Source organism: Drosophila eugracilis, unplaced genomic scaffold (assembly GCF_018153835.1).
Source record: "Drosophila eugracilis isolate 14026-0451.02 unplaced genomic scaffold, ASM1815383v1 contig_440, whole genome shotgun sequence".
NCBI lineage: Eukaryota > Metazoa > Arthropoda > Insecta > Diptera > Drosophilidae > Drosophila > Drosophila eugracilis.
Window position 1 is genome coordinate 293,364 of NW_024573306.1, and position 24,410 is coordinate 317,773.

General features: G+C 40.8%; 7 protein-coding genes across 8 annotated transcripts; 3 read left to right on the forward strand and 4 right to left on the reverse strand.

The window, feature by feature from the left end:
- The first annotated feature begins 4,591 nt into the window (after positions 1–4,591).
- On the forward strand, positions 4,592–5,770 carry LOC108117190 (low molecular weight phosphotyrosine protein phosphatase). The gene is made up of 4 exons (XM_017229491.2): positions 4,592–4,763; positions 4,829–5,010; positions 5,067–5,237; positions 5,292–5,770. The coding sequence occupies exons 1-4, from the start codon at positions 4,730–4,732 to the stop codon at positions 5,652–5,654; spliced, it is 750 nt and encodes a 249-aa protein (XP_017084980.2). The 5' UTR covers positions 4,592–4,729; the 3' UTR covers positions 5,655–5,770.
- A 119-nt stretch (positions 5,771–5,889) lies between these two features.
- On the forward strand, positions 5,890–7,538 carry LOC108117189 (opsin Rh2). Its single transcript, XM_017229490.2, is given in 5 exon segments — positions 5,890–6,022; positions 6,233–7,049; positions 7,052–7,148; positions 7,236–7,269; positions 7,335–7,538. Coding segments are annotated over 5 exon segments (1,143 nt in total). The 5' UTR covers positions 5,890–5,923; the 3' UTR covers positions 7,431–7,538.
- A 600-nt stretch (positions 7,539–8,138) lies between these two features.
- On the reverse strand, positions 8,139–8,676 carry LOC108117192. The gene has a single exon (XM_017229493.2). It carries the CDS (start codon positions 8,663–8,665, stop codon positions 8,243–8,245), a length of 423 nt encoding a protein of 140 aa, XP_017084982.2. The 5' UTR covers positions 8,666–8,676; the 3' UTR covers positions 8,139–8,242.
- Positions 8,677–8,712: 36 nt separating this feature from the next.
- Positions 8,713–9,407, reverse strand: LOC108117191. The gene is made up of 2 exons (XM_017229492.2): positions 9,336–9,407; positions 8,713–9,269 (listed from the first exon to the last, which is right to left on the reverse strand). Exons 1-2 carry the CDS (start codon positions 9,378–9,380, stop codon positions 8,943–8,945), a joined length of 372 nt encoding a protein of 123 aa, XP_017084981.2. The 5' UTR covers positions 9,381–9,407; the 3' UTR covers positions 8,713–8,942.
- A 2,004-nt stretch (positions 9,408–11,411) lies between these two features.
- LOC108117065 lies at positions 11,412–12,171 on the reverse strand. Its single transcript, XM_017229237.2, has 2 exons — positions 12,048–12,171; positions 11,412–11,976 (listed from the first exon to the last, which is right to left on the reverse strand). Exons 1-2 carry the CDS (start codon positions 12,099–12,101, stop codon positions 11,518–11,520), a joined length of 513 nt encoding a protein of 170 aa, XP_017084726.2. The 5' UTR covers positions 12,102–12,171; the 3' UTR covers positions 11,412–11,517.
- Positions 12,172–13,089: 918 nt separating this feature from the next.
- Positions 13,090–15,845, forward strand: LOC108117262 (endophilin-A). 2 transcript variants are annotated; one of them, XR_001772879.2, is made up of 3 exons: positions 13,090–13,488; positions 13,625–14,871; positions 14,926–15,845. XR_001772879.2 is itself a non-coding variant. In XM_017229615.2 (2 exons), exon 2 carries the CDS (start codon positions 13,686–13,688, stop codon positions 14,793–14,795), a length of 1,110 nt encoding a protein of 369 aa, XP_017085104.1. In that variant the 5' UTR covers positions 13,090–13,488; positions 13,625–13,685; the 3' UTR covers positions 14,796–15,845. The 2 variants fall into 2 exon arrangements, 1 of the variants encoding a protein (XP_017085104.1); XM_017229615.2 differs by having other exon boundaries at positions 13,625–15,845.
- Positions 15,846–17,700: 1,855 nt separating this feature from the next.
- On the reverse strand, positions 17,701–19,457 carry LOC108117320 (N-sulphoglucosamine sulphohydrolase). Its single transcript, XM_017229690.2, has one exon. It carries the CDS (start codon positions 19,357–19,359, stop codon positions 17,785–17,787), a length of 1,575 nt encoding a protein of 524 aa, XP_017085179.2. The 5' UTR covers positions 19,360–19,457; the 3' UTR covers positions 17,701–17,784.
- Positions 19,458–24,410: the final 4,953 nt, after the last annotated feature.

Sequence of the window (24,410 nt, forward strand, 5' to 3'; positions counted from 1 at the left end):
CCGGCAAACAGAGAATGGAAAACAATTTGCTGGCAACGTTTTTGGGCTCATTTTGGCAGGCCCACATCTTCATCTTTAGCTCCCAGTTCTGAGCTCCAGCTTCAGCTTCATCTCCACTTTCTCCTCCATCTCCATCTCCTTCGAAAAACCCTTTTACTCATTCCATGCCAATTCCATTCTCTGTTGTTTGCTGTATTTGTTGTGACAGTGGCCCGAATCAAAACCGAAACAGGTTGATGGATTACAACCAAAAGGCGGTAGCTTTACCAGTTCTCCTCCTTCTGCAGCCATTGTGGGTGTGGCTATTGGGGCGGTGGAAAAGCAGTGGCAGCTGCACGATTAGGCTTTTGTTTGGCTATATGTCGAATTTCTATAGCCACACCCAATCCAATCCTAGCCAGCCTTTGTATCTGCGGCCAAAGTGATTTGTGTGCCCTTGGGGTATCGGCAAGTACGTTTAATGAAGTGAAGGGTTAAATTTGCCAGGGTCTTTCGACCAGGCACAGAAGAAAATGCCAAGTGGAAGCGGCTTAGACACACACAAACACACAAAGACCTTGCCCCTAGCAAAGGGAATCAAGGCGGAAAATCTCATTCCATTCGGCCAGCTCAAATGGAGAAAGTGTTGGCTTCTTAAAGTGGTTTGTCAAAATTTTAAAGAAAGAAATCGTTCAGAAATGACAAGATGACTTCTTCACATTATTATAACAAATTGTTTCCTAAAATTTCTTCTTATTAATTTATATATTTTTAAGGTAAATATTTCCATTTCTATTTACCACTGAACTATGTTAAAGTACCTCTCAAAAAACAAAATAAAATACATTTAAAGTGTAATATTTTTAGTTTTAAATATTAAAATCATTTAACAGTTTGGGGTACATATTTTTGTGACTTACACTTTCCAATTACCCTATAGATGACTTTGAACGACCTTCACACACACACACACTCAGTCGCTGGCACACACTTGCATTTTGGTTGATGGGCAACAAAATCATTTATCATAACCAACGGCAGCAGAGCGCTTTTCTCTCAAGTGGCGTATGTGATTGCGGCGAAAGGCAGGCCAAAATCGTGGCCATTCCTGGCCAAAATCCATCCAACACCGCCGACCAACGGTCATATAGCCATAAATCTGCGGACTGGGCAAAAGTTGCGGATATGCGAAACGGCAAACGGCAATGGCAACCATTTGTCTAATTTTAATGGGCATGCTAATAGAGCCATATTGCTGGTCAGACGACGGACACCTGACCCTGACCCCGTGCAGCTCGATCCCGATGCCGTTGGGAGGCATCAGGGCTCAGGTTTTTTGCCAGTCAACTTTTAATTTATGTGTGCGGCCAAAAGTTTTTGGCTCATTAAATACCTCAAAACGAAAATGGTAAATGACTTACGAGCTTGGCCCCAACATGAAGACGTCGCTGCTCCAGACGATTGACTTGGGCCCCGGAACGAACGTGCCCCATTCCCATTTCAGTTGCCATCTCCTGCATCATTTGCTGAATTGCCGCTACGTGCCGCATTATCGGCTACAAAAAATCTCGGCCAGACGACTTTTCAACTGGCTGCCGCCGTTGCTGCTATTGATGAGGTCGATTTAAAGGTTGAGGAAATTGCCAAGACGCTCGACCATATTTGCCCTGGGCTGTTTTAATGAGACCACGGTTTGTTTGGGTTTTCTCCTATCCGCCGCCTATCTGGGGTCAGTTTCCGTTGCCTGACTGCATCATTTGTTAATGTTCTTCCCCAGACATTTTTCATCCCAAAAGAGGGCAATTCAATATTATTGTTATTTATCTGTTTAAAAACGTTGAAGAGATAAGATACTCCGTGAAGGCGAAAATATGTATTAAGTTCTGCGTGTTTTTCCTGACAATATTTATTATTCGAATAACATTTTATATTTATGCAATTCAAGCAAATTGCAGGCAATAATTTATAAATTTCAGGAATTCAAATCTATTTAAAACATTCTTGATTTATGCAAGAAACTTATAAAAAGCTAAATACGTCTTTAGTATTTTATAATAAATCATTGAGTTTCATCTTTAAACTTTCAAGAAGCCATCGATACCTAGTTGAAATCCTTTATTAATCTTCTACAACTTCCATTAAACGCAACCTTTTTCCTAAGTGCATGCAATCTTAAGACGAATGATAGTGTTTAATCTCAGCAATTAATTTCCAGACTAATGAAATAATAATTGTTATATTTCCAGAAAGCTCGTTGGGTTGCGGCAACAATAAATATTTATCCTGCGCCCGCATGCACATATGGAATTAGCTAACACACTGCCACGCCCCTTTTTCGACTGGCATTTTAATTTAATTTTCACACCTGAACGCACAGCAGAACCCCATATAAAGTGGTTGTAGTGGCGTTTATTTAGCAACGCAAAAAGACCTCTGGCGCCGCATAGCAGCAAGGAGCAACAGGACTTTCTCTTGTATACATATATACATATGCTCACGGCAAATTTAATTTTAAAAAGCAAACCCGGAAATACATATATGTACGCTGAACCTCAATCAGCGGGAAATGGCCACAAACACAGCGGGGTAAAGTTGCATTTTTCCGACCCACCCAGCTTTTTCAAACCCAACCTCCCACCAAACCTCACTTAACACACCTGCCGAGGCACGGGCTCTATGTCTAATTGTATGTGCTTTTGTGGCCAAAACTATGAGGATGCTGTTGATGTTGTGTTGTGTTTTTGCTGTTGTTGCACCTCTTGTTGCAGCATTGTTGTTGCTGCTGTTGCTGTTGCACCTACTCACTGGCCGGCAACAAAGTTGTGTGTTTTATTAGTTTCTTCTGGAGCTGCTGCGTTCACCGCCGATTGTTGTGCTGTAAATTGCATTTGTGGTCAACAAAAAGCATTTGCCAGCCAGGTCAGGCCTTAGCTTTATTTTGTTGACCAGGTCTTTAGAATGTAATTTTTTGTATTTTCAGCTTGGCTACTTCATTTAAATTGCCATTAGGTGCGGCTTCTGGCGTCTCATCCTTTAATTTAGGAAATGCCACAGCATTACGGTTGCCATTAGCCAATGCAGCAAAACACGTAAGCGGCAACACTTACATATGTATGAGCAAGCAGATAGTCGCAACATTTCCGCTTGTGTTTGTTTGTTTGTTAGGTTGCCTGCCCTTCCCTTTGGGGTTTTCTTTCTTTCTGTGAGCGATTTTCGTGCTACATTTTTCTAGGATTTTCCCACATCTGTTTTTTTGTTTTTTTGGTTTTTTTACCCAGCTTTGCTCTAAATATTCAACACTTTCTCGCCCGCCTTCGTTTTGTCCTCTCAGGTTGCTCACTTTGGTTTTACTTTTTGCCTGCTTCTGTTTTTGTCGGGCCAGCAGCTCGGGAGGTTTGTTTTTAATTAAAACAACAATGCACTGCCAGAGCCACACTTCCGTCCGGCATCTAACCCGCTTTTCACCAGCCAACAGCCACCACCCACTACATGCGAGCACATATTATTTCCCACTCACCCGGTGACTGACTGACTTGTTGCTGTTGTTCCTCCTGCAACTGCTGCATGTTGCTGTTGTGTTTTACTTTTGCGCTTACAATTTCATTTGGCCCGCTTTTCCTGCCAACCCTCCTTCCTCTCACCACTCCCAGCCCCTTTGGCCATAGCTCTTTGTTTTGGCCTTTGCTTGTGTGTTTTGTGTGAAAAGTGATAAGTGAAATATGCTTTTTCAGCTGCATTTTCAATTTAGTCGTTCAATGCAATTCCAATTGGATATTGCCAATGGCCAAGTTACAAGCCAACTCGCCCCTTCAGTTAAGGGATAAGGTAAATCGAAATAAAAAAAGAGAAACGGATGCCCTCTGCTCTGAAATGTTTAAAATTGATCCGTTCAGACAGAACTCGTTTAATTGAGACTGAAATAAAATGAATTCCAGCTGCATTGTGCGGCAAGAGCCTTCATGACATGACATCAGCATAAAGAGGGATTGCACCAATCATTATTACACCGAAAAAACAATTCAGACTAAAATCTAGAGGTGAGTTAAAGATATCTTCTTAAATCTTTAATCAAGCGCTGGTTTTGATAGATTTTAAGTAACTAAAAACCATTTAAAGGAGTAATACATTAATATGCAATCTCTAGAAATTTGAAATCGCACCAAGATCTATTATTAAAAGAAACCCTAAAGTTGATTTCCCTTCTGTATTCATGTTCACAAGCCATTTAACATATGTGGGTGGGATTGGCTCTGTCCTCATCCAATTCCTCTTAACACCTGAAAGTTCGCTGAACTTGTTGACTAATTTCGAATGCAGCTCGCGACAAGAGTCTACGTGGCCAACACCTGACAGCCACGTGACACTATCTTGCCGACTGCCCCCTTTTGGCAGAATAATGGCATTGTGGGCGTGGCACACAAGCACAAAAAGCTCCATTGTCCTAGCCAAGGACTTGAATCTGGTGGAAGGTCTGCAAGTTGTTGTAAAAAAGTGCATTAGTAGGGATCATAATCTTAGGAAGTGGTCATTTACTGCACCTTAAATTCTGAGTTCCCTTGGGTTAAACGGAGCATGCCATCTACGATGACAAGTCAACTACCAAGTAAGCTGTGTCATTTCGGAACCCCGACATGTAGTTGTGGCAATTTTAGGACTCAGTTAAGTATAACCCTAGTCTGGAAAAGAAACTAGAAAAAATTGTTTAAATTATTGTTGAAAGTAGAAAAGCTAAACTAAATAAAAAGCGAAAATGGTGTTCAAGAAGTTGCTGTTCGTGTGCATGGGTAAGAACTCATAATTTGCTTTTAAGTTATTAGAATACCTCCATGGAAATATATGGGACCCGCAGGCAACTCATGCAGTTCTCCCATGGCCGAGGTGATTATGCAGAATCTAATGGTCAAGACGAGCCTCTATTGGGAGGTGGATAGTGCCGGGCTGAGGACATGGAACATTGGACGCAGGCCACACAAACGGTGTCTGCAAATACTACGCGAACACGGACTGCGATCCGATCACTTTTGTCGACAGGTCAGCTGATATTTAAGTAATTTATCAATTTACTCAATATATTGATTTTTTCACAGTTCACTGCGAATGATTTTCGGTACTTTGATTACATTGTTGCCATGGATGAGGCTGTCTATAGAGAACTTTTATTCTGGGACAGGGAGAACCGTGGTGGGGACTGTGAAGTTCTACTTCTGAGTTCGTTTGGCAAAAATGGTCTACCATCTTATATAGACAGCCTGTCACCGGTAAGTCAGAACATAGTCCTACAAATTTCAAACCAATTCTTAACCCTTATTTAGACTCAGAAGCTTAAGAATTTCCGGTCGGCCTATTACCGTATAAAGGAGTGCTGCAAGCACCTCATCCTCAGCCAAAAGGTGGACATTGTGAAATATGAATTGCCCAGCACTGAGGATGAAGACTTCTACTACGCCAACAAAGAGAAGGAATCGCTGGGTGGAGCTGAAAAGGATTACTCTCCAATAGAGGAAAATAGCAAGCACAGCGGTATGTTTCTTCTGCCCATGGATATCAGATCCTCTGGCGGACTGACCTCGGCGACCGACCCATCCTGCACGAATGCATCGATGAACCACTGCACGCAGGGCCCACAACGAAAATTATGCCAGAAGTGTGGACAAAAATTTCTGGCAGCTCTTTAAGCTTGAGGGTTCCGAACTGTAACCAAATCATAAACACGTTTAAATCTTGCCCAATAACTATGTTGCGTATGAAAATGTTTGTCGGTGGCAAAAATTAAACTGACTTTTATCTGGCACCTGTCCACTGTCTATTAGCTTTTCCTACCTTTTTCGTGATGAGCGGCTAATTGGCTTAGAAACCATCTATAAAGGTCTGAAAATTCGGCCTCTTGGCTCAGATCTAGTTCGATGAGCATTCGTTTGGTCGAAGGGGTTGCGGGTAGCTGAGCATGGAGCGCACTCATTCTCCAGAGACGCCATTGGCCTTGGCCCTTTCCGGGCCCACGTTTCAGGCCCAGTCGAGCGGTAATGGTTCCGTGCTGGACAATGTGAGTTAAAGGGGGAGAGGTCCTACTGATGAAGAGTGACTTGAGTTTTGTAAAAAGCTAGAAAAAATATTCATCAAACTCTCATGAGGCAAAGCTAATATTAATAATTTTTTCTCAATTATAATATATTTTACGTTGAAATTAAAATAAAACCATCCACCTAAATATTCTTTGATTTCTGCTTATGGTAAATCCTCGAACTCCTCATAGGTGCTGCCCGACATGGCGCACCTGGTAAACCCCTACTGGAGCCGCTTTGCCCCGATGGACCCCATGATGAGCAAGATCCTGGGAGTGTTCACCCTGGCCATACTAATCATCTCGTGCTGTGGCAATGGAGTGGTGGTTTACATCTTTGGTGGAACGAAGTCGCTGCGCACGCCGGCAAATTTACTCGTTCTCAATCTGGCCTTCTCCGATTTCTGCATGATGGCCTCCCAGTCGCCGGTGATGATTATCAACTTCTACTACGAGACTTGGGTTCTAGGACCACTGTGGTGCGATATCTATGCGGGGTGCGGATCGCTTTTTGGTTGTGTTTCCATCTGGTCCATGTGCATGATCGCCTTCGATCGGTATAATGTGATTGTAAAGGGGATAAATGGCACACCGATGACCATCAAGACGTCCATAATGAAGATACTCTTTATATGGCTAATGGCTGTTTTCTGGACCGTAATGCCTTTAATTGGGTGGAGCAGCTATGTGCCGGAGGGTAATCTGACTGCCTGCAGCATCGACTATATGACGCGCCTATGGAATCCAAGATCTTACCTCATTACCTATTCCCTATTTGTTTACTACACTCCTTTGTTCCTCATCTGCTACTCCTACTGGTTTATCATTGCGGCCGTTGCAGCCCATGAGAAAGCGATGCGTGAACAGGCCAAGAAGATGAATGTCAAATCACTACGAAGCTCCGAGGACTGCGACAAGAGTGCCGAAGGAAAGCTGGCTAAGGTGGCTTTAACCACTATATCTCTGTGGTTTATGGCCTGGACCCCTTACCTTGTCATCTGCTACTTCGGTCTTTTAAAATAGAAGGGTTAACCCCATTGACAACCATTTGGGGAGCGGCCTTTGCTAAGACAAGCGCTGTCTACAATCCAATAGTGTATGGTATAAGGTGAGTGAAGATACTTATATAAATATATTTAAATATATTTTGGATTGAAATATGTGAGTCTCATATAATTTTGTATCACCCCCAAAGTCATCCCAAGTACCGCTTGGTGCTCAAGGAAAAGGTGATACCATTAAACCCATTCAGATATTTTTCATATTCTTTAACTGTTTCTATTTTACCCTGCAGTGTCCTATGTGTGTGTTTGGTAACACGGATGAGCCAAAACCAGATGCACCTGCTTCCGATACAGAAACCACATCGGAGGCGGATTCAAAAGCTTAATCCGACAGACACACTAGCAATTGCCTAAAAAAGGCACAAAAATGTAAAAAAAAAGTGATATGCAACGTCATAAAGTGATACAAAAATGTAAAAAAAAAATGAATAAACTTAAGCATAACAAAAAAAAAAGAGTTATTTATGAATCGTAACTTGTGGAAAGTAAGGTTTTTTTTTTGGGTTTGTTAGTATATCAAAAAAACGATTAAATTTTGTTTTCTATTTTCTATTTTGCCTATATTACAAGGCAGATTATACAACTAGTTCAAGAAATCCATCCCTTTATGCTGATTGTCATCCTTGGCCTTTAAGAATGCAATTAAATCCAAGGAACTAATTGAACATCTGAATGGAAATTTGCATCCATTTTGCTACTTGCATTCTCATTATTTCCCCGAATCTATGCCAAGGAGGGTTCCAAAATGTCGCGAAATCCTGAATGGCAGATCCCAGAACTGGGGACTCAGCAGGGCCCAACTCTGGCAGATTCATCTTCATTGACACACATTTCCACGCAGCTAATGTCGCTATTTGCTTTGTGAGGGTTTTGTCTCGCGTCTAATGATTATAATTACGAAACAGCAGCCATCCTCCCACCACACATTTGCCTAATGAGCACTAGACTGGCATCCTAGCTCCCCCCAAGCACACCCAACACCCCAAAATTTCAACCAACACAGGATACCCAGAATGAGATGCGAAACTGCACTGTTGGGTCTCGAGTTGACTGTCTAATTAAAGTACAACGGAGGGCAGACGGCACAAAGAAAGCAAACTTGACGCCTGCCAGAGATCGGGCAAGAGCTCCATTATCATCAGTGCCAGATTTTAAGTCTACTTGCTCCGCTAGCAGTCTGCCTATCCTGAATTTCTTTCAGGGCTCTCAGTCTAGCCAAGCTAACATCGATTGCATGATGAATGCAATCCATAAATAGCTCCTTCTGTTCCTCACGGAAGAATTCCTGAATGCAAACCACTGTCTCCTTGTATGCATTCTTAACAACACTTCGAGACGTTACCTTTGAGCTACTTATCGAAGCTTTTCTAAAGAAATCGTTTATCGCCTTATCCACTGATCCAGCTTCTTCGGAAGCTATGTAGATTATATTTACATCCGTAAAGTTCATATTCTCAGCAACTATTTTCGTTATTTCTCCCCATTGAGGACTTGGTGCTGCCCATATCGTGAGAAAAAATATTAGCAAAATAAATCCAAAAGATGTTGACAGCCAACTCATTGTACACTAAATGTTTAAAAATCAATTTTGAAAAATTTCTTCCCATATAGCTATTTCTAACTTTTATTTCAATCAATCAATTGCTGAAAAAAAATGTTTTTGAACTGATTCAAAGTTCAAAAACATACAAATATAATCTTACAATTCAGAGAAATTCTGAAACAAAAAAACCAAACCAAAAATATACAACATAACTTAATAGTTAACACTTGAAAAAAATGGAAATGAGATTTTACAACTTTTGTTTTTTAATTAAGAACTGCATATTTCCAATTTGTCAAAACAAGCCAACACGCGATGCTCCAGAGGTGGCTCCATAGTGTGCCCAGGTCTCGTCAGCCAAGCTATCCAAAGAAACATAAAAGGCACCAAACACGACTTTCACACAAATCCTATGAACATCGACCTTTCTACTAGATCTTAGCTCATTGTCACAATGGGATAGAGCCATTTTTAAGGTATCTAGTTGATCTCTGGCATCATCCAAAGCATCAGCAGTATTTGGTAGCTTTTTCATGACAACAGATTCAGCAATCTTGAATTGTGCATCGGTCCAAGCCAATGAATCCTCTATGCCAGCATTTTGTCCAATCGATTTTCCGGTCTGAAGGGAAATTATATTTAATTTTAATAGCATTTTTTATTATATTCAATTGCTATATTAAGTTACCAAAACAACTAAGACACACAAGGCAATCAGTGATAAACTCGACATTTTCTGGAAGCTTTCAGTGACCAACTGAGGCCCAGTTCGTAAGAATCTTAAAACATCCAGCTTTATCTTCTGTTTGCGCTTTGATAGAGTTTATCTCGTTTATCTCTCTATCTATCTAAGTGTAACACAACACGATAACCTCAACCCCATTATGTTTTATGCTGGGTCTATAACCCTATATTTCATGGCTTAATTTTATCAGCAGCCAGCGGAAGTGGCACTTAGAGATCAAATAACAGTAGCAAGTGCTAAAAACAAACAGCAAATAAACACCATCCAATAAATGAGTGATTCATTCATTATTCGATTTAGACTTTGCTCGAGAACGGATTTACCATTTCACTAATTTTTGTGACCCACAATATCGGTGGCCAACAAACGAACTAACGAACTTTGACACAGGCCAAAGCCGCAGAAATTTTGTTGCCTACTTTGGGAGCACACAACTTTTGCATCAAAACAAAAACCGCAAACCCAAAACAAATTTACATACATGCACTTTCGAAAAGGGGAGCGTTTGTCGCACTTTGTTTTTTTTTTTCTCTAACCAATTTCGTCATATATATACATTTAGTTGGGCAGCCCGAATGCGGCTGGATTTCATTCTGTGCATGGAATTACCATTTTTTGCTGCTGCGTGAATTTCAAATGCCACAACTTTTGCATTACCAAAAAAGGAGCTTAAGGGTGGTTCAGTTTGGGGTTTAGTTTGGAGGGTTGGTCGAGGAGTTCGCGGCTAACACTACACGAAACTTTTCAAAGTTTCTGCGGTGGCGTCGGCGGCTGCTCTCTCGTTGTTGTAATGACAACGGCCAACTCAAGTTTCAATCTTGAAATATTTCAATTAAGTGGCTCAAACTTTGCACTCCCCCATCAACCATCCACTGCCATCCTGTAGGAGGGTGTTGTGTATGTTTGAAATTTACATTTAATTACATATTTGAATTTGAATTCAAACTCATCCATTCAGGCTTTGTTCGTGGCTTATCCATCATCATCCGACCAGCCAGCCAGTTGGTCATTTGTGGCCAGTCCTTGGCTCGTTAGGCTAAGCCATTTAATAACCACAGGTCCTGGGCTTGGAATTCGAATTCAAATGCAAATGCCATATCAAATCGAAGCGAATCCGATCGAATCCAATGGAATCAAAAGGGCAGGACGGCCGGCAATTTGGGTGAGGACATTGGATAATTGGGCCTGCATTGGCACATAAATCAACATTGCCGCTGCAACTGAACGCAACTCAAGCGAACTGAACTCCCGACCCTTAGCGAAGGGCCAATTGAGAACCAAATCATGCACTGGAAACAATTTGGCAGCGTCAATTGATAAATGCATAAAAGGGCTGTCATAACCCCTCAAAAAAAGAGGGCCAGGAGCCGGAGGGAACAGGGGAACAAAGCATAACAGCTAAAGCAGAGGAACGTAGTTCAAATATTTGGCCAAAATGCGTCAAGTTCCAGCGATGGACCAGACCGACTCAAGTCTACGTCGCAGTGATGTCGATTTAACCAATTTGAAACTCGTATATGTATATAAATATGGAACTAAGATTAAATACTTTATTTTAAAAAAGAAATATCATTTTAGATCTTATTATAATTTGTAAATCTGGCGAAAAGAGGACCAGGATAAATTCCAAGTCATATATTTTAAAATATTTATATCTATTTCTTTAATTATTTTTTGAATAACTTTTATTCACTCATTTTTTATTTATTTCGAGTTCAAATTGTTTCTAGGTCTTATGTTTAAGGTCTAAGTAATGTCATCACTGATTGCCCAAAGCGTAAGCATCCTTTTTGTCGAGGTCGAACTGGCTGAACTAGGATTTTCCTGATGGTGACGTGAGCAGCCAAGTATTTGCGCCCCGAAAAGCGTCAAGAAGGCAACGCCGAAATTTGTAATTCCCGATGGGAAATTTAATAAAGCAGCGGAATGCAAAGCTCGACCGGCCACATCAAAGCATGTCCTAGGTCAGGACTCTTGGCCACCCTGCCCGTTTTGCCTCTAAGAAGAACCAAAAAGGAATTCCTGCATTAAGCTTATTTAAATTTTATTGCATCTATGTTGGTCGATTGCTAAGCTAAGGAATATTGGATATTAAGGAAGACAGCAGGAAGGCAAGACATGAATCCTAGGCAGAAACTGCTCCAGCAGGGCTTGCGGTGGTGGCGGCAGCCAAACGCGCCTGCCACTCATCATCAATGACCTTGAGCTGGTTCTTGGCGGTGGTCAGAAGGGGCTTCGCACAACGGATCTGCAGCCAGGGAAGGGTGACATTGCTGCAACCATTGATCGACTCCTCGGAATTTGCCACCACTTCTAGGACACGTTCCGACAGATCAGTGGGAAAATTGGGTTGGGACAGCAGACGCTCGGCCTCACGTTGCAGGACTATAGTCTGAAAGAAGGAAGAAATCGATATGCCTCCAAAGGGTACAGATGGAGCAACCGGACCAGCAACTCCAGCAGCAGGTCCTGTGCCGGCACCACCAAAAAGTCCGTTCAGGAAGGGATTAAAGGCAGCCGCATAGGGATTGGCAGCAGCAAAGGGATTTCCGGCAAGGGGATTGCCAGCGGGAGCTCCAGGGGCCTTTAGAGAAAATTATGAAAATCCTGTTATACAATAATCCTCTTAATGCGGGGCAGGGTATATCTCCTCACCTGGGCGCTGATGCAAGCAATGCTGGCCACTAGTAGAAAAATTGCGAATTTCATTTTGTTTTTTTGCTCTGAGTTCGGTTGGTTCTCAGTCGTTATGGTTTCGTTGATACTAATTGCCAAAACCACTGCGGTTCTGGGCTTTTATACGCCATTAAAAACACACCGAGAAGATCTTATCTTTTTTATATCTCAACTATATCTAGCTACTGCGATTGAACTGATTTACATGTTCATTGTTTGTTAGGCAGTAGGCGGTGTTAAGTCCCCTTCGGGGGTTATCTACGTAGATAAAGCAAAACTTTTGTGCAGGAATGTTGGAAAGTTGCTACTTCATGCGACGACGTCACCGGTTTTTACAGTGCCAAAACGATAATCAAGACCTTTCCGCTTTAAAATGTTTAGCTCACATTGGCAAGATTAAATTGATTGTTTTGCTGTGCATATTTTTCTCAAAATTGAATAACAATTTGTAAATCATTCTGAGTTATTAGCTTGTTATCTAAAAATGTTTAGTGTTAGTCATAGCAGACTGGTTTAACGTAGGTTCTGAGTTTCGATAATACAATACTGAATAAGAAACTACAAATAAAATTATTACATTTTTCAAAAAACAAAGAGGCGAGGTAAGTCTGTAAGATATATAATATTTAAATATCGGTATGTTAAGATTGGCGCCAAACTGTTTGATTGCTGTTATCAGTCCTGTCATAACAGAATTTCATAATTCGATAGCATTGGTATAATAAACTGTCTAGTTAACAGTCTGTTATATTTACCGCCTTAATTTCAAAATATTAGTAAAAAAAAATATTTAACACATAAATATTTTCAATGTTTAAATCACCTCACTGTTGATGGTAATTAAATAAATTTTTTTTACGTTAAGAAAATACATGAAACACAGCTAAAAGGTATATCAACAGTAATACATTAAACAATTAACATATTCCTAGAGGTGGGATTGGATTTCTGTTATTTGGTATGGTTGGTATGGTATTTTTAAGTGTATAGTGAAACAGTCACACTGCATGATTCTTTGAACAACACCGATACTATCGAGGAAACCGCCGTTGAAAATTGTTGTACACAGCCAAGATATTGATTTTTGGCAGCCGAGAGGAAAACGCGACCCCAGAGCCCCCGCCCCCTGCGCGCGACTAGTAGTAGTAGTAACGACTCACGGTCCTTCAAACATTACGCAGCCCAAGGTTCTGGAAAAAATCGAAGATTACGAGCAGAGCAAAAGAGGGCAGAACGTGCAGAGCAAGCGAAGCGAGTGAAAGTGCCAGCCAGCAGCACAAGGAAAAGTAGAACTCGAACTCGAACTCGGAATAGAGCTCTCTACGATTTGGGTTCCGATTTGCAGGCTCCATTGAGAAAAAGAAAAAAGAACCCCCCAAAGGTAGCACCCCCAGCGGAGAAGGAGACAAGTGCAGTCCGCGTAAGTCTTCCAAACGTAAACGTTTTAAAAATAGAAACGCTCATCTATCCAGCCAGCTCATTGATGATTTGATGATATTGACATTGAAATTGAAATCGAAATCGAGTCTCGACTAACCCAACCAACCCGTTCACAGCAACTGCGTCGAACCCCCCCAATTCCATTTTAACCAGAGGAAAAACAAGAAGACATCAGCCATGGCTTTCGCCGGACTCAAAAAGCAGATCAACAAGGCCAACCAGTACATGACGGAGAAGATGGGCGGTGCGGAGGGCACCAAACTGGACATGGACTTCATGGAGATGGAGCGTAAAACTGACGTTACGGTTGAATTGGTCGAGGAGCTACAGCTAAAGACTAAGGAGTTCCTGCAACCGAATCCCACAGCTCGGGCCAAAATGGCAGCGGTCAAGGGCATTTCGAAGCTATCCGGACAGGCCAAGTCCAATACGTATCCGCAACCGGAGGGCCTGCTTGCGGAATGCATGCTGACTTATGGGAAGAAGCTCGGCGAGGACAACAGCGTGTTCGCGCAGGCGCTCGTCGAATTCGGCGAAGCGCTGAAACAGATGGCCGACGTCAAGTATTCGCTGGACGACAACATCAAGCAGAACTTTTTGGAGCCACTGCATCATATGCAGACCAAAGACCTCAAGGAGGTAATGCATCATCGCAAGAAGCTGCAGGGCCGGCGGCTGGACTTCGACTGCAAGCGTCGCCGGCAGGCCAAGGACGATGAGATTCGTGGTGCTGAGGACAAGTTCGGTGAATCACTTCAGCTGGCCCAAGTGGGCATGTTCAATTTGCTCGAGAACGATACGGAGCACGTCTCCCAGCTGGTCACCTTTGCCGAGGCACTCTACGATTTTCATTCGCAGTGCGCCGATGTCCTACGCGGCCTGCAGGAGACACTGCAGGAGAAGCGCTCCGAGGCGGAGAGCCGGCCACGCAACGAGTTCGTGCCCAAGACGCTGCTCGATCTGAACTTGGACGGCGGTGGCGGCGGCCTCAACGAAGATGGCACGCCGTCTCACATTAGTTCGAGCGCCTCGCCGTTGCCCTCGCCGATGCGCTCGCCCGCCAAGTCGATGGCCATAACGCCGCAGCGCCAGCAGCAGCCCTGCTGCCAAGCCCTCTATGACTTCGAACCGGAGAATCCTGGCGAGCTGGCCTTCAAGGAGAACGACATTATTACCCTGTTGAATCGCGTGGACGATAATTGGTTTGAGGGCGCGGTGAATGGCCGCACTGGCTACTTCCCGCAGTCCTACGTCCAGGTCCAGGTGCCCCTGCCCAATGGCAATTAAGCTGTTCCTGATATTGATCCTGATCCCGCACTCCCATCCTATAAATCTATCCCATCCTATCAAACTGGCTGAAGACGTACGTAGATCGCAGATTGGAGAACAATAACCTTAATGTTGGTTTCGCCCCCAGAGGCGCAAAATTGGGCAGCCGAAGTAGATGCAGATGCAGCAGCAGCACATGCAAATATATATATAGTTGAATTAGATGAGCGGGTTACTACGATTACGGATATTACGATACGGCTTAGCTAGCAGCACACAGCAGGCTAAATTCATTGGTGGCCATAAAGCAAGCTAACTAAATTTTATGTGCGAAATTATACCAGTTGGCAACACAATAATTAACAAATTAATTACGAGTTAAATTAATGTACGTATTAACTAACTAAATTTACAAGATGTTACGCGCCCAATGCGACTTCCTTGCGTTTTCACTTTTGATTCTCAAACGTCAGCGTTGTTGTTCGTTGCAATTGCGAACTCTTAGTGCTAACTTCACACAATAGATCACGTATTAGAACAGTTGGCCGGTGGCAAAAGCAAGCAAAACACTTTAGCTAATTAACTAAATTAACCCGTACTCTCGAACACCCATGGAAGCGCGCCTTTTTTGTCTTACTTCCTAAGTTTTTTCTTTCCTCAAGCCTACGACTTTTATCCGGTCTCATCGTTGTAATTTAAACCTACCTATGCCAATGCGCTCTCTATGCAAGATCCCCTTATAGGCTAAACGCAACGTATCCTCATCATACGCCCACATATATATTTATTATATACCCAAAATACCTATACCTACTCTACCTACGTATATTTGTGCAAAAACAATACTCCCCACACTCTATTCTAAAATGCATTACGGAATACCGTTCTTGATGTTCGTTGTTCAATGTAAAGAATATTTCAAATTCAAATTCAAATTGAAAGGATGAAACAAGCGAAATTTGTATCCTACTTTTTGCTCCTTTTTATGTGTGTTGTTTTTTTGTTAATTATATACATAACAACTATATATATATATATTAAATGAAATCAAATATATGTATAAATATATTTATTAAGCGTATTATCTACATGTATATTTATTATTATGTATTTATTATAAATTATACTGAGCAGCAACGTAAACAATATAAACAAATATTAAAAACGATGATAAACAGATAAACAGTACTAGCGGCAAAGTAAATGTAACAGAATCCTCCTAAACAATACCAACCAGCATAAAACTAGTTAAACGATTTCCAGAAAACAAATGTTGATAATAATAACTTTAAACGTAAGCAAAATCCAGTCAAGTCAATCGAAGCATAGCAACTCTTACGAACCTACTAACGCGTTTACTAACCGCAACTCTAGATCAAATATTTATATATATTTAAAAAGAGGAAACCCAAAAACAAATTAATAAATCTCGAAACAGCAAACCGATAAAATTATTAAAATAGTCTCATGTTGGCATATAACAGAACGATATGCGAATGCTATATACGTTCAAGCAAGATATACACAAGATATATTTACGTATAAAGCGAAATTGAATTGAAATCCAGGCAACTTGTGTTGATAATAAATTAGTTAAATGCCGAAAAGCAAGAAAAACATTTAAAACATAATTATATTTGAGAACGAAGATGAAACATTTGCCTCGTGGACGGACGGACAGAACGCCAGTGCGAACATTTCCAGAGGGCTCCCATCTGGGGACCCTCAGTATCGCCTGGGACTATCTCTTTCCAAGCACAGACACACACACACCACATTTGTCCCATTTTGACAAGGGCAGAAATTTAAACAATAATTATTGTAATTATGCATTTGTGTGGGCGGTAACTTAAATAATATACATTATAAACCATATACATATAATAATAATTACGCTAAAACTGAAGACCCTAATTTATGCAAACCAAAATTAATAAAATTTAATTTTTAATGTGTCTTTCGTTCAAAGTCATAAATGAAAAAAAAAAACCAAACCAACCAACGTTTACTCTTTGATATTTCCCAGCTGACCTTAAAACGTGCTGCCTGTTGTGTAACACTGACTCGGATGCTGTTTTGTTGCTGGGCAATGGGATAGGTTGTTGGTCGGGGATACGAAGGCGGCGCCACCAATAAACCAGGAAAGCATTGAAATTTTCGATTTTCCACACAGACACATGAGCGGAAAAGCGTGAACCACCCGCCCCCAAAGCAAAGGCAACAGAATCCTCCCCTTCATCATTGAACCCCCAGTGGGCATGACATTGAAACGTGACGTAGCATTCACCCCTTGGATCCCCATCCATCCACCCCAATGTGGCTGAGGTCATGCTGCCAGGACACGAGTGCTTGTCAGTCTGGGCTGATGCAACCATTGAAACTGCCTGGGGGAATTCGTTTCCATTCTTTGCCATTTCTGAGAACTATGTTTGCAAGCATTTGGGTAGTGAAAATCAAGGACAAGACTCCACTTAATTGTTTTTTTTTTTTTCTCAATAGCTAAGTTTTAAAGTTCTAATTTTACAACGACATTAAAGTAAACTATGAAGTAATTCCAAAGAATCTTTTGTTGTTAAAAAAAAAGGAAATTTGTTTACACTTGCTTTGATATTTGTTATTCCGGATCTTTTATTAGCAAACAAATGTTTATTAACAGCTTCAAAGTTTATGTTTAACTCAAAATACTTAAATAGATTGGGATTGAAAAAGCTAAATTATATCAGATACGAAAGAGGTTGAGTTTAATTTGGGGATTTGAATTATAACTTTTAGTAATTTTCTTAGCTAAAATATTTAAACTTGACATATGTTCTATTTATATATTAAATATTAAATTAATTTTTTTTATTGTAACCAAACTGTAAAAAGTACTCCTACTTCGCTGGTCGGAATTGTAAACACTTGGGAGTGAAAAACAGTGAAATTTTTATGTTATCAGCACTTTGAGGTGTTTTTATTGAATGTGCGATAAGACAGCAAACACTATCTAACAAATACTTAATCAGACCTAAGAAATAACCACATACTCCTCATACTGGCTGAGAATCTTTCGCTTGGGCCATTGCAATGCTTCGTGACCCAAAGTTAGACAGGCTGGCTGATCCTTGAAGATGCCCTGTTCCTGAAGAACTGCATGCGGAGCACATCGCCAGGGATCCTTGGTGGCCACCTGCCAATCGAAGAGCTGCTGGCGAAGCTGTTTCAGAGTACCATTGTACTTGGGTTTCTCCGCCAAATTAGATCGTTCCAAGGGATCAACCTTAATGTCGTATAGCTCCCATTCTGGTCTCTGGTAGTATTGTAGTAAAGATCGGTACCACGGCAAGGATTGCTTGTTAATTGTGGCATTCAGTATTTGCTGGAAAGTGGGTGAGGTATAGAAGTCCTGGTCGATAGGAAAGTCTGCCCAGTAGTTGATGTTATGGATAAGCTTATACCGCCTATTCCGCACCATCCTCATAGGATAGGCCATGGTCACCTCATGATAACTGTGGCTCCCAAACACTGCATCGCTCTCCTTAATTGGAGGTTCCTCTCTTAGTACAGGGAGTATGGATTTCCCAACGATCTTTGTATCATTGGGCTTAGGAATCTGAAGAGCATCCAGTACACTTGGGTATATATCCAGAAGACTAACCATGGCTGCGGTGGTTTCGTGGTGGCGATCCTCCTTCTTTGGCGAGCTGACGATCAAAGGAGAGCGAATGCCGTGCTCGTAGAGATTAGTTCTTCCTCCGGGGAATGGTGGTCCGTTATCAGAGGTGTAGATCACTAGAGTCTGATCTGCCAGACCCGCCTCCTCTAGCTCCTTAAGCATCACACCCACTCCCTGATCCAACCTGGAGATGGTCATGTACTGAGCAGCCAGTTCCTGACGTACTACATCCGTATCGGGCAACCAAGCAGGCACTTCCAAATTGCGCCAATCATAGTAGATGGGTTTCCAGTCTGGAATGCTACCCATTCCCTCCTCACCACTTCCCCAACGCTCACAGAATTCTCCAAACTGCGGGGTGATGTGGCCACAACGATGAGGATCATGGAAGCCGACCAGCAGGAAGAATGGTTTCTTTTCATCCTTAGCTTGTTTGAGGAACTGTCTGGCGTACTCCTTCATCCGGGTAATGTTTCTTCCGATCTGGTTAATTGAATGCTGCTCCTCTGTCTGCTCGAAATCAAAACGGAAATTGGAAGCAGCCCCCACATGTTTCTTGCCAATTATGCCGCTCAAGATGCCACCGCCACTTTGGTCACGGATTAAATTGGGTAGTGAGCCGGTCTCTGGCAAGACATTAAAGTTATGAACGCCCTGATGGAGTCCGTACATGCCACTCGAGTGACTAGCCTGCCCAGTGAGCAACTGAGACCGACTGGGGCTGCAACTGCTCACCGAAGTGAAGGCGTTGTTGAACAGCAATCCCCGTTTGGCCAATGCATCCAGATTAGGGGTTTGGCAGAATTTGTTAAGATAAGCGCCCGATTCGAAGCCAGCATCATCAGCCAATAGTAGTAGTACATTCTGCGGACTAGCGGAACATCCTCCAATCACCAAAAGTGGAACTATCCACCGGAGCAACTGCATAACATATATTTTAAGTATTTTTAAACCCAAAAGATATTAGAAGAGCCCCTGGAACAAGGCAATTCTTTGGACGTCGTCACCGTACTGAAGCCCGGCCCAAGAGAGTCCAATACTATATATGTTAGTACCTACAAAGCCTCTCATTTCTCCGTATCAGTTTAAGTCTCATACAATTCCACTGCCCAGTTCCAGTTTTAATCTTCCGCTCACAACAAGAGCTCAGCGGGAGCGCATCTAGATACGTTCACTTCGCCTGACTTTCTTTCACAGCGGTTTGACTACAGTAGCCATACGATACAGAAAACTAAATCAAGAAAATAATTAGTTATTTTTGACACGTTAAAAAAATGTATCTAAAAAGTAATATTAGTAAACCTGTAAACTACTGAAATTTATTTTAAAAACTTGACAACATTTATTTAATTAACTAAAACAAAAGAAGAGCGATTTAATAAAATAAGATTTATTTTTAGAAGAGTTAACTATTAAGAAATTATTTCCTTTATAAATTATGGTTTATGTTTAAACCCTTCTATTAAATCTATTTTTAATTCACAAAAACGCCCTTTGAAATATTTTAAATAAAAAGCTTTAAAAGCTTTTTACGCCATTTTTTTCTAATAGATAAAGAATAATTTTGTATTCCTTATATATTAAATACTAACCACTATTATTAAAATCCATATTGTATTTTGATTTGGTGTGATATGTTACTTGAAGCATTGTAAAGATTTTTGCATGCTTCTGGCCATTAGTTGATCAACACGTTGTGGCTTTTGATTTTATCTTGCTCCACAGACAGGATAAAAACACGTCCAGTGACATTAGTAATAAGCTTAATTTTATATTCCTTATATATTAATTAAAAAAGAACTAATCACTATTATTAAAATCCATATGGTATTTTTGGATATGGTGTACATAATGATGATGTACATATGATTTTATCTTGCCCCACAGACAAGATAACAGCAAGCTCTAGTGTCCCCAGCAGAACCACGTCAGTGTTCCTACACCAATCCCAAAGTGCCATGTTATATGTGTAAACAAAAATGTTTAGATATTCGCATGCAAATATCTGTTTGTATAGGATGTACATTTGTACATACATAAGTAGCTAAATGTTATGTATCCCAAAATGGCGCAAATCGCAATTTATTCCAGCTACAAGAGTGTGTCAGCATTGGGTTAGAACATTATGTAAGTAGACAACCCTCAAAATGATTCACTTGCCGGCTAATTTTAGCCTGATAGTAGCTACGCTTTCAAGCCACCCCTTTTTGTTGGCCTACATTGGTAAGGAAAATTCGCCAGAACATTCGACTTCAAATGTTTAGCAACATTCTGAATTTTCCACAACATGTTGCCAAGAGATTTCCTCTGAAACTGGCAACAAGCCAACAATCAGCTGTTGCAACGTGTGGCAAGTGTTGCATCAGCCAATTTGAACTACAGAGAGAGTTTCACTCTCAGGGAGCGAAAGAGTGCGAGTCTTTAATGTTTCAGTTGTTGTTGCTTTATGGCAAGTCGCCAAACCAGTTGCCCTACACTTTTTGGAACGGACATAGGCGACTTTACTCTTTCCGGCTTCATATCAGACATAATAATACCTCAATACGCGTTTTGTACCAAAAACTTTCCAGTTTATTAACCCTTTCAGATAAAAAACACTTTTGCTAGAATTTACAACCATAAAAAGCCGACTTTTGTAAATTATCCGGACGTGGGGCTAAACTTAATCTATTTTAGCTCCCCTTATCTATATGGTTGCCATTTCGGCGGTGCTTTTTTGATAAGGCTCAGTGTGGCCAAAATGCTATCTATGCCAATTTTATACCGACTGGCGCGAGCCAAAGCACATTTAGATTTATGATTAATCTAGCTTCGATTTTCAATTTTTATATAAAATATTGCATACACCTTTAAATAATAAAATATATTTAATTGAATAATATTAAAAAAAATTTTTTTTTTAATATAATGTTAATAAAATATTAGTTCCGATTTTATGTTTATTTAAAACGCTATGTAAGGTTATTAAAAAGCACAAATATATTTCTATTTTTTTTAACAGAAATTAATTTGTTTAGCTAATTTGTTGATGTCAAAGTCACAAAATAAATTGATTTATACTTTCTACGCATTTGAAAGCTACATTGAACTACTTTCAACCAGTTAAGGATTGACAAACCTAACTAACCTCAAAAGAAGATGATACAAGTTCATGTGGCCCATCCCGAGCATCATAAAAACCAAAGAGATTCGCGTGTGGAAATGTTTTGGGGGCACGGCCATAGTCATAGAAATAGACACAGCAGCTGAGAGCGTTGAATGAGATGGACGGAGGGAAGGGTATATAGACAGAGCGGTGGAGGAGACACGACAACGACGTCAGCAAATATTATATCAACCCCGGACAGCGGCAAGCGTCCAGTGCTCGACAGCTGAGTCAGTTAGTAACAATACTTCGTCGCGAACAGAACAACATTTCAGTGAGTCAAGGCAGATAAAGGCATTCAGTGTGCAAATCAACGTGGATTTTGTGAAATTTTCGATTCGAGCTTTATAACCTCCCAATCTTAATGGCATCATCAGCTGAACATCGTTACAAAGATTTCTTATTCATAGAACAATAATTTATTTTCGTGTAAAGCGTACAAGATAAAACCAACGTACAAAGTTCAAAGTGATAAAGTGAGGTTTGCCAGAAAAACATTTGCGAAAGACGCAATAAATTGGCCAAAAAAGAGAACAAACAATAACAATTTCCATATACTTTACTTAAGTATCTCAGATAAGAGTTATATCTAGATACTATATAGATAAGCGCGTGTGAATTAACACTTGGCAAGTACATTAGGCATACGCCCGATTTAACAAAGTGGTACAGCTCGATAGCAACAGTTGTGTCTGCAAAATAATACTAAATTTAAAAGGCTTTTTTGCCCAAATATTATGTTCGCTCTGTCTGCGGTTGGTGGAATAACAACAGCAACAACAGCAGTGGCGAGGAAAAGCGGAAAATCAAACAACGTGTCGAGCACGAACGTCATGCAACATTCGCCTGTCGTCGTCTTCATGTGTGTGCAACATTCGCAGCAGCAGGTTCCCATGCTCAACAATTTTATGTGTATGCGTATGCGCGGCTGGCATTGTAACAAGTTTTACTGCAACAATACGATTAATATCAATATCCCGACGATCGGCACCGGTACTGGTACTAGCACGGGCACTAAGATCCTAAAGCGCTCCAAGTTGCTACGGAAGAAGCGGGACATCATTCGCCGCCGCTTTAGCATTACTCTTTTTGAAGCAGTTACGATACAGTTAAATTCCGAAACAGAAAATAAGGAGCATCAAGGATTAATATATTTGTGCCGTCATCATTGGAACCTGCTTAACAAGGCAGCAACATGATGGAGGGTAAGTTAACAAAATATATTATACTATCATTTTCCCAGCAACATTCACTATTTTCCCAATGCCAGCAACATTTGCGACCAGACTTTTGTTGCTGGCAGTGTCATTGACATTGGCACTACATTACATTGTATATAGACGAGCCTCCCATTTAGGCCTATTGTAAACTTACACAATGATAAAGAAATCATTAAAAGAGGTAGAATTTTATAGGGTATGTAAGTTATATTGGAACTCATGCTTTTATAATTAGAATGTTGTAAATTAATATTAAAACGTGGAAACAAATTTAAGGTCAATGGATGGTTAACCATACTTACTTCAGAAAACATTCTACATTTAGTGAAATAGGTACAAAAATAAATTTAAAAAGGTTTTTACCAGTAAAAGCTTTTGTTGTTTGGGGAAAACTTTTATAAATTAAATTACGACTTATCAACAAAAATAAAACATTGTATGGACTGCGAAAGTAGGCAACCTTCACCAATGAGCACACCAAATAAGGTTAAACAAGAGGAAAAGCTATAGTCGAGTGCCGCGACCATAAGATACCCGTTACTGTTTTACAAAATTTTAAAATATTATTTTCCTAGTGGTAATTCACAAGGCGCCACCTATTGTCAGAGGAAGTATGTTGAGTATGCTTATAGTGACGTCACTGCCCATGTGAGGCCTTATAACCTTAATTTCTTCATAAATAGCGAAATAATGTTCCGATTTGAAAAATCTTTGGTAAATCGATAGATATTGACGAAATAAGTTATACAAGGTCAAACAAGGCATTCATACTAATATTATAGACGCCACAGTTTTCCGCGGTTTGTGGGCGTTAGAGTGGGCGTGGCCAAATGCATCTTCGTGGCAAGTTGCAGAGGCATCTCCTAAATATGTGTTTCTGAGCAAAATTGTTTAGCTCTTATAGTTTTCGGAGTTTTGCATTTTTGGTTTTTCGGGTTTTGTGGGCGTTAGAGTGGGCGTGGCTTGATCGGAAAAAATAATTCGCATTGGGAGCATCATGAAACCTACATGCTTAATCCGAACTTTCTATCACTTATAGTTACCGAGATATCAGCTTTTCTAGAAAATCCGTAAACCGTCTTTTGAGCCTTGTGGGCGTATGGGTGGGTGCGGCCGGATAGTAGTACTACTATAAGATGCGCTGTCATCTAAGGATTATACTTTCTGATTTTCAACTTTCTAACTGCAATAGTTCCTGAGATTTCAGCAATTTAGTTTTTTGCGATTTGTGGGCGTTAGAGTGGGCGTGGCAGGATGCTGTAATAAACTTGCGCTGTCCCGGGACCTCAGGAATCTTTATGCTTAATCTCAACTTTGTATCTGCTATAGTTCCTGAGATCTCAGCGTTCATACGGACGGACGGACGGACGGACGGACGGACGGACGGACGGACAGACGGACATGGCCCAATCGACTTCGCTATTGATCCTGATCAAGAATATATATACTTTATAGGGTCGCAAAAGCTTCCTTCTATCTGTTACATACTTTTCAACGAATCTAGTATACCCTTTTACTCTACGAGTAACGGGTATAAAAACATTTTGGAAATACCAGACAAATGTTAACTGAAATCCACCTACTCAAACTTAGTCATATTGTATATTAGCAGC

Bases quoted from the DNA above. Each gene is read 5' to 3' on its own strand.
- LOC108117190 (XM_017229491.2), top strand. From the start codon at position 4,730: ATGGTGTTCAAGAAGTTGCTGTTCGTGTGCATGG. The intron at 4,764-4,828 runs GTAAGAACTCAT...TGGGACCCGCAG, and splicing joins GTTGCTGTTCGTGTGCATGG to GCAACTCATGCAGTTCTCCC. The intron at 5,238-5,291 runs GTAAGTCAGAAC...ACCCTTATTTAG, and splicing joins ATATAGACAGCCTGTCACCG to ACTCAGAAGCTTAAGAATTT.
- LOC108117192 (XM_017229493.2), bottom strand. From the start codon at position 8,665: ATGAGTTGGCTGTCAACATCTTTTGGATTTATTTTGCTAATATTTTTT.
- LOC108117191 (XM_017229492.2), bottom strand. From the start codon at position 9,380: ATGTCGAGTTTATCACTGATTGCCTTGTGTGTCTTAGTTGTTTTG. The intron at 9,270-9,335 runs GTAACTTAATAT...ATTTCCCTTCAG, and splicing joins TGTGTGTCTTAGTTGTTTTG to ACCGGAAAATCGATTGGACA.
- LOC108117065 (XM_017229237.2), bottom strand. From the start codon at position 12,101: ATGAAATTCGCAATTTTTCTACTAGTGGCCAGCATTGCTTGCATCAGC. The intron at 11,977-12,047 runs GTGAGGAGATAT...TTTTCTCTAAAG, and splicing joins TTGCTTGCATCAGCGCCCAG to GCCCCTGGAGCTCCCGCTGG.
- LOC108117262 (XM_017229615.2), top strand. From the start codon at position 13,686: ATGGCTTTCGCCGGACTCAAAAAGCAGATCAACAAGGCCAACCAGTAC.
- LOC108117320 (XM_017229690.2), bottom strand. From the start codon at position 19,359: ATGCAGTTGCTCCGGTGGATAGTTCCACTTTTGGTGATTGGAGGATGT.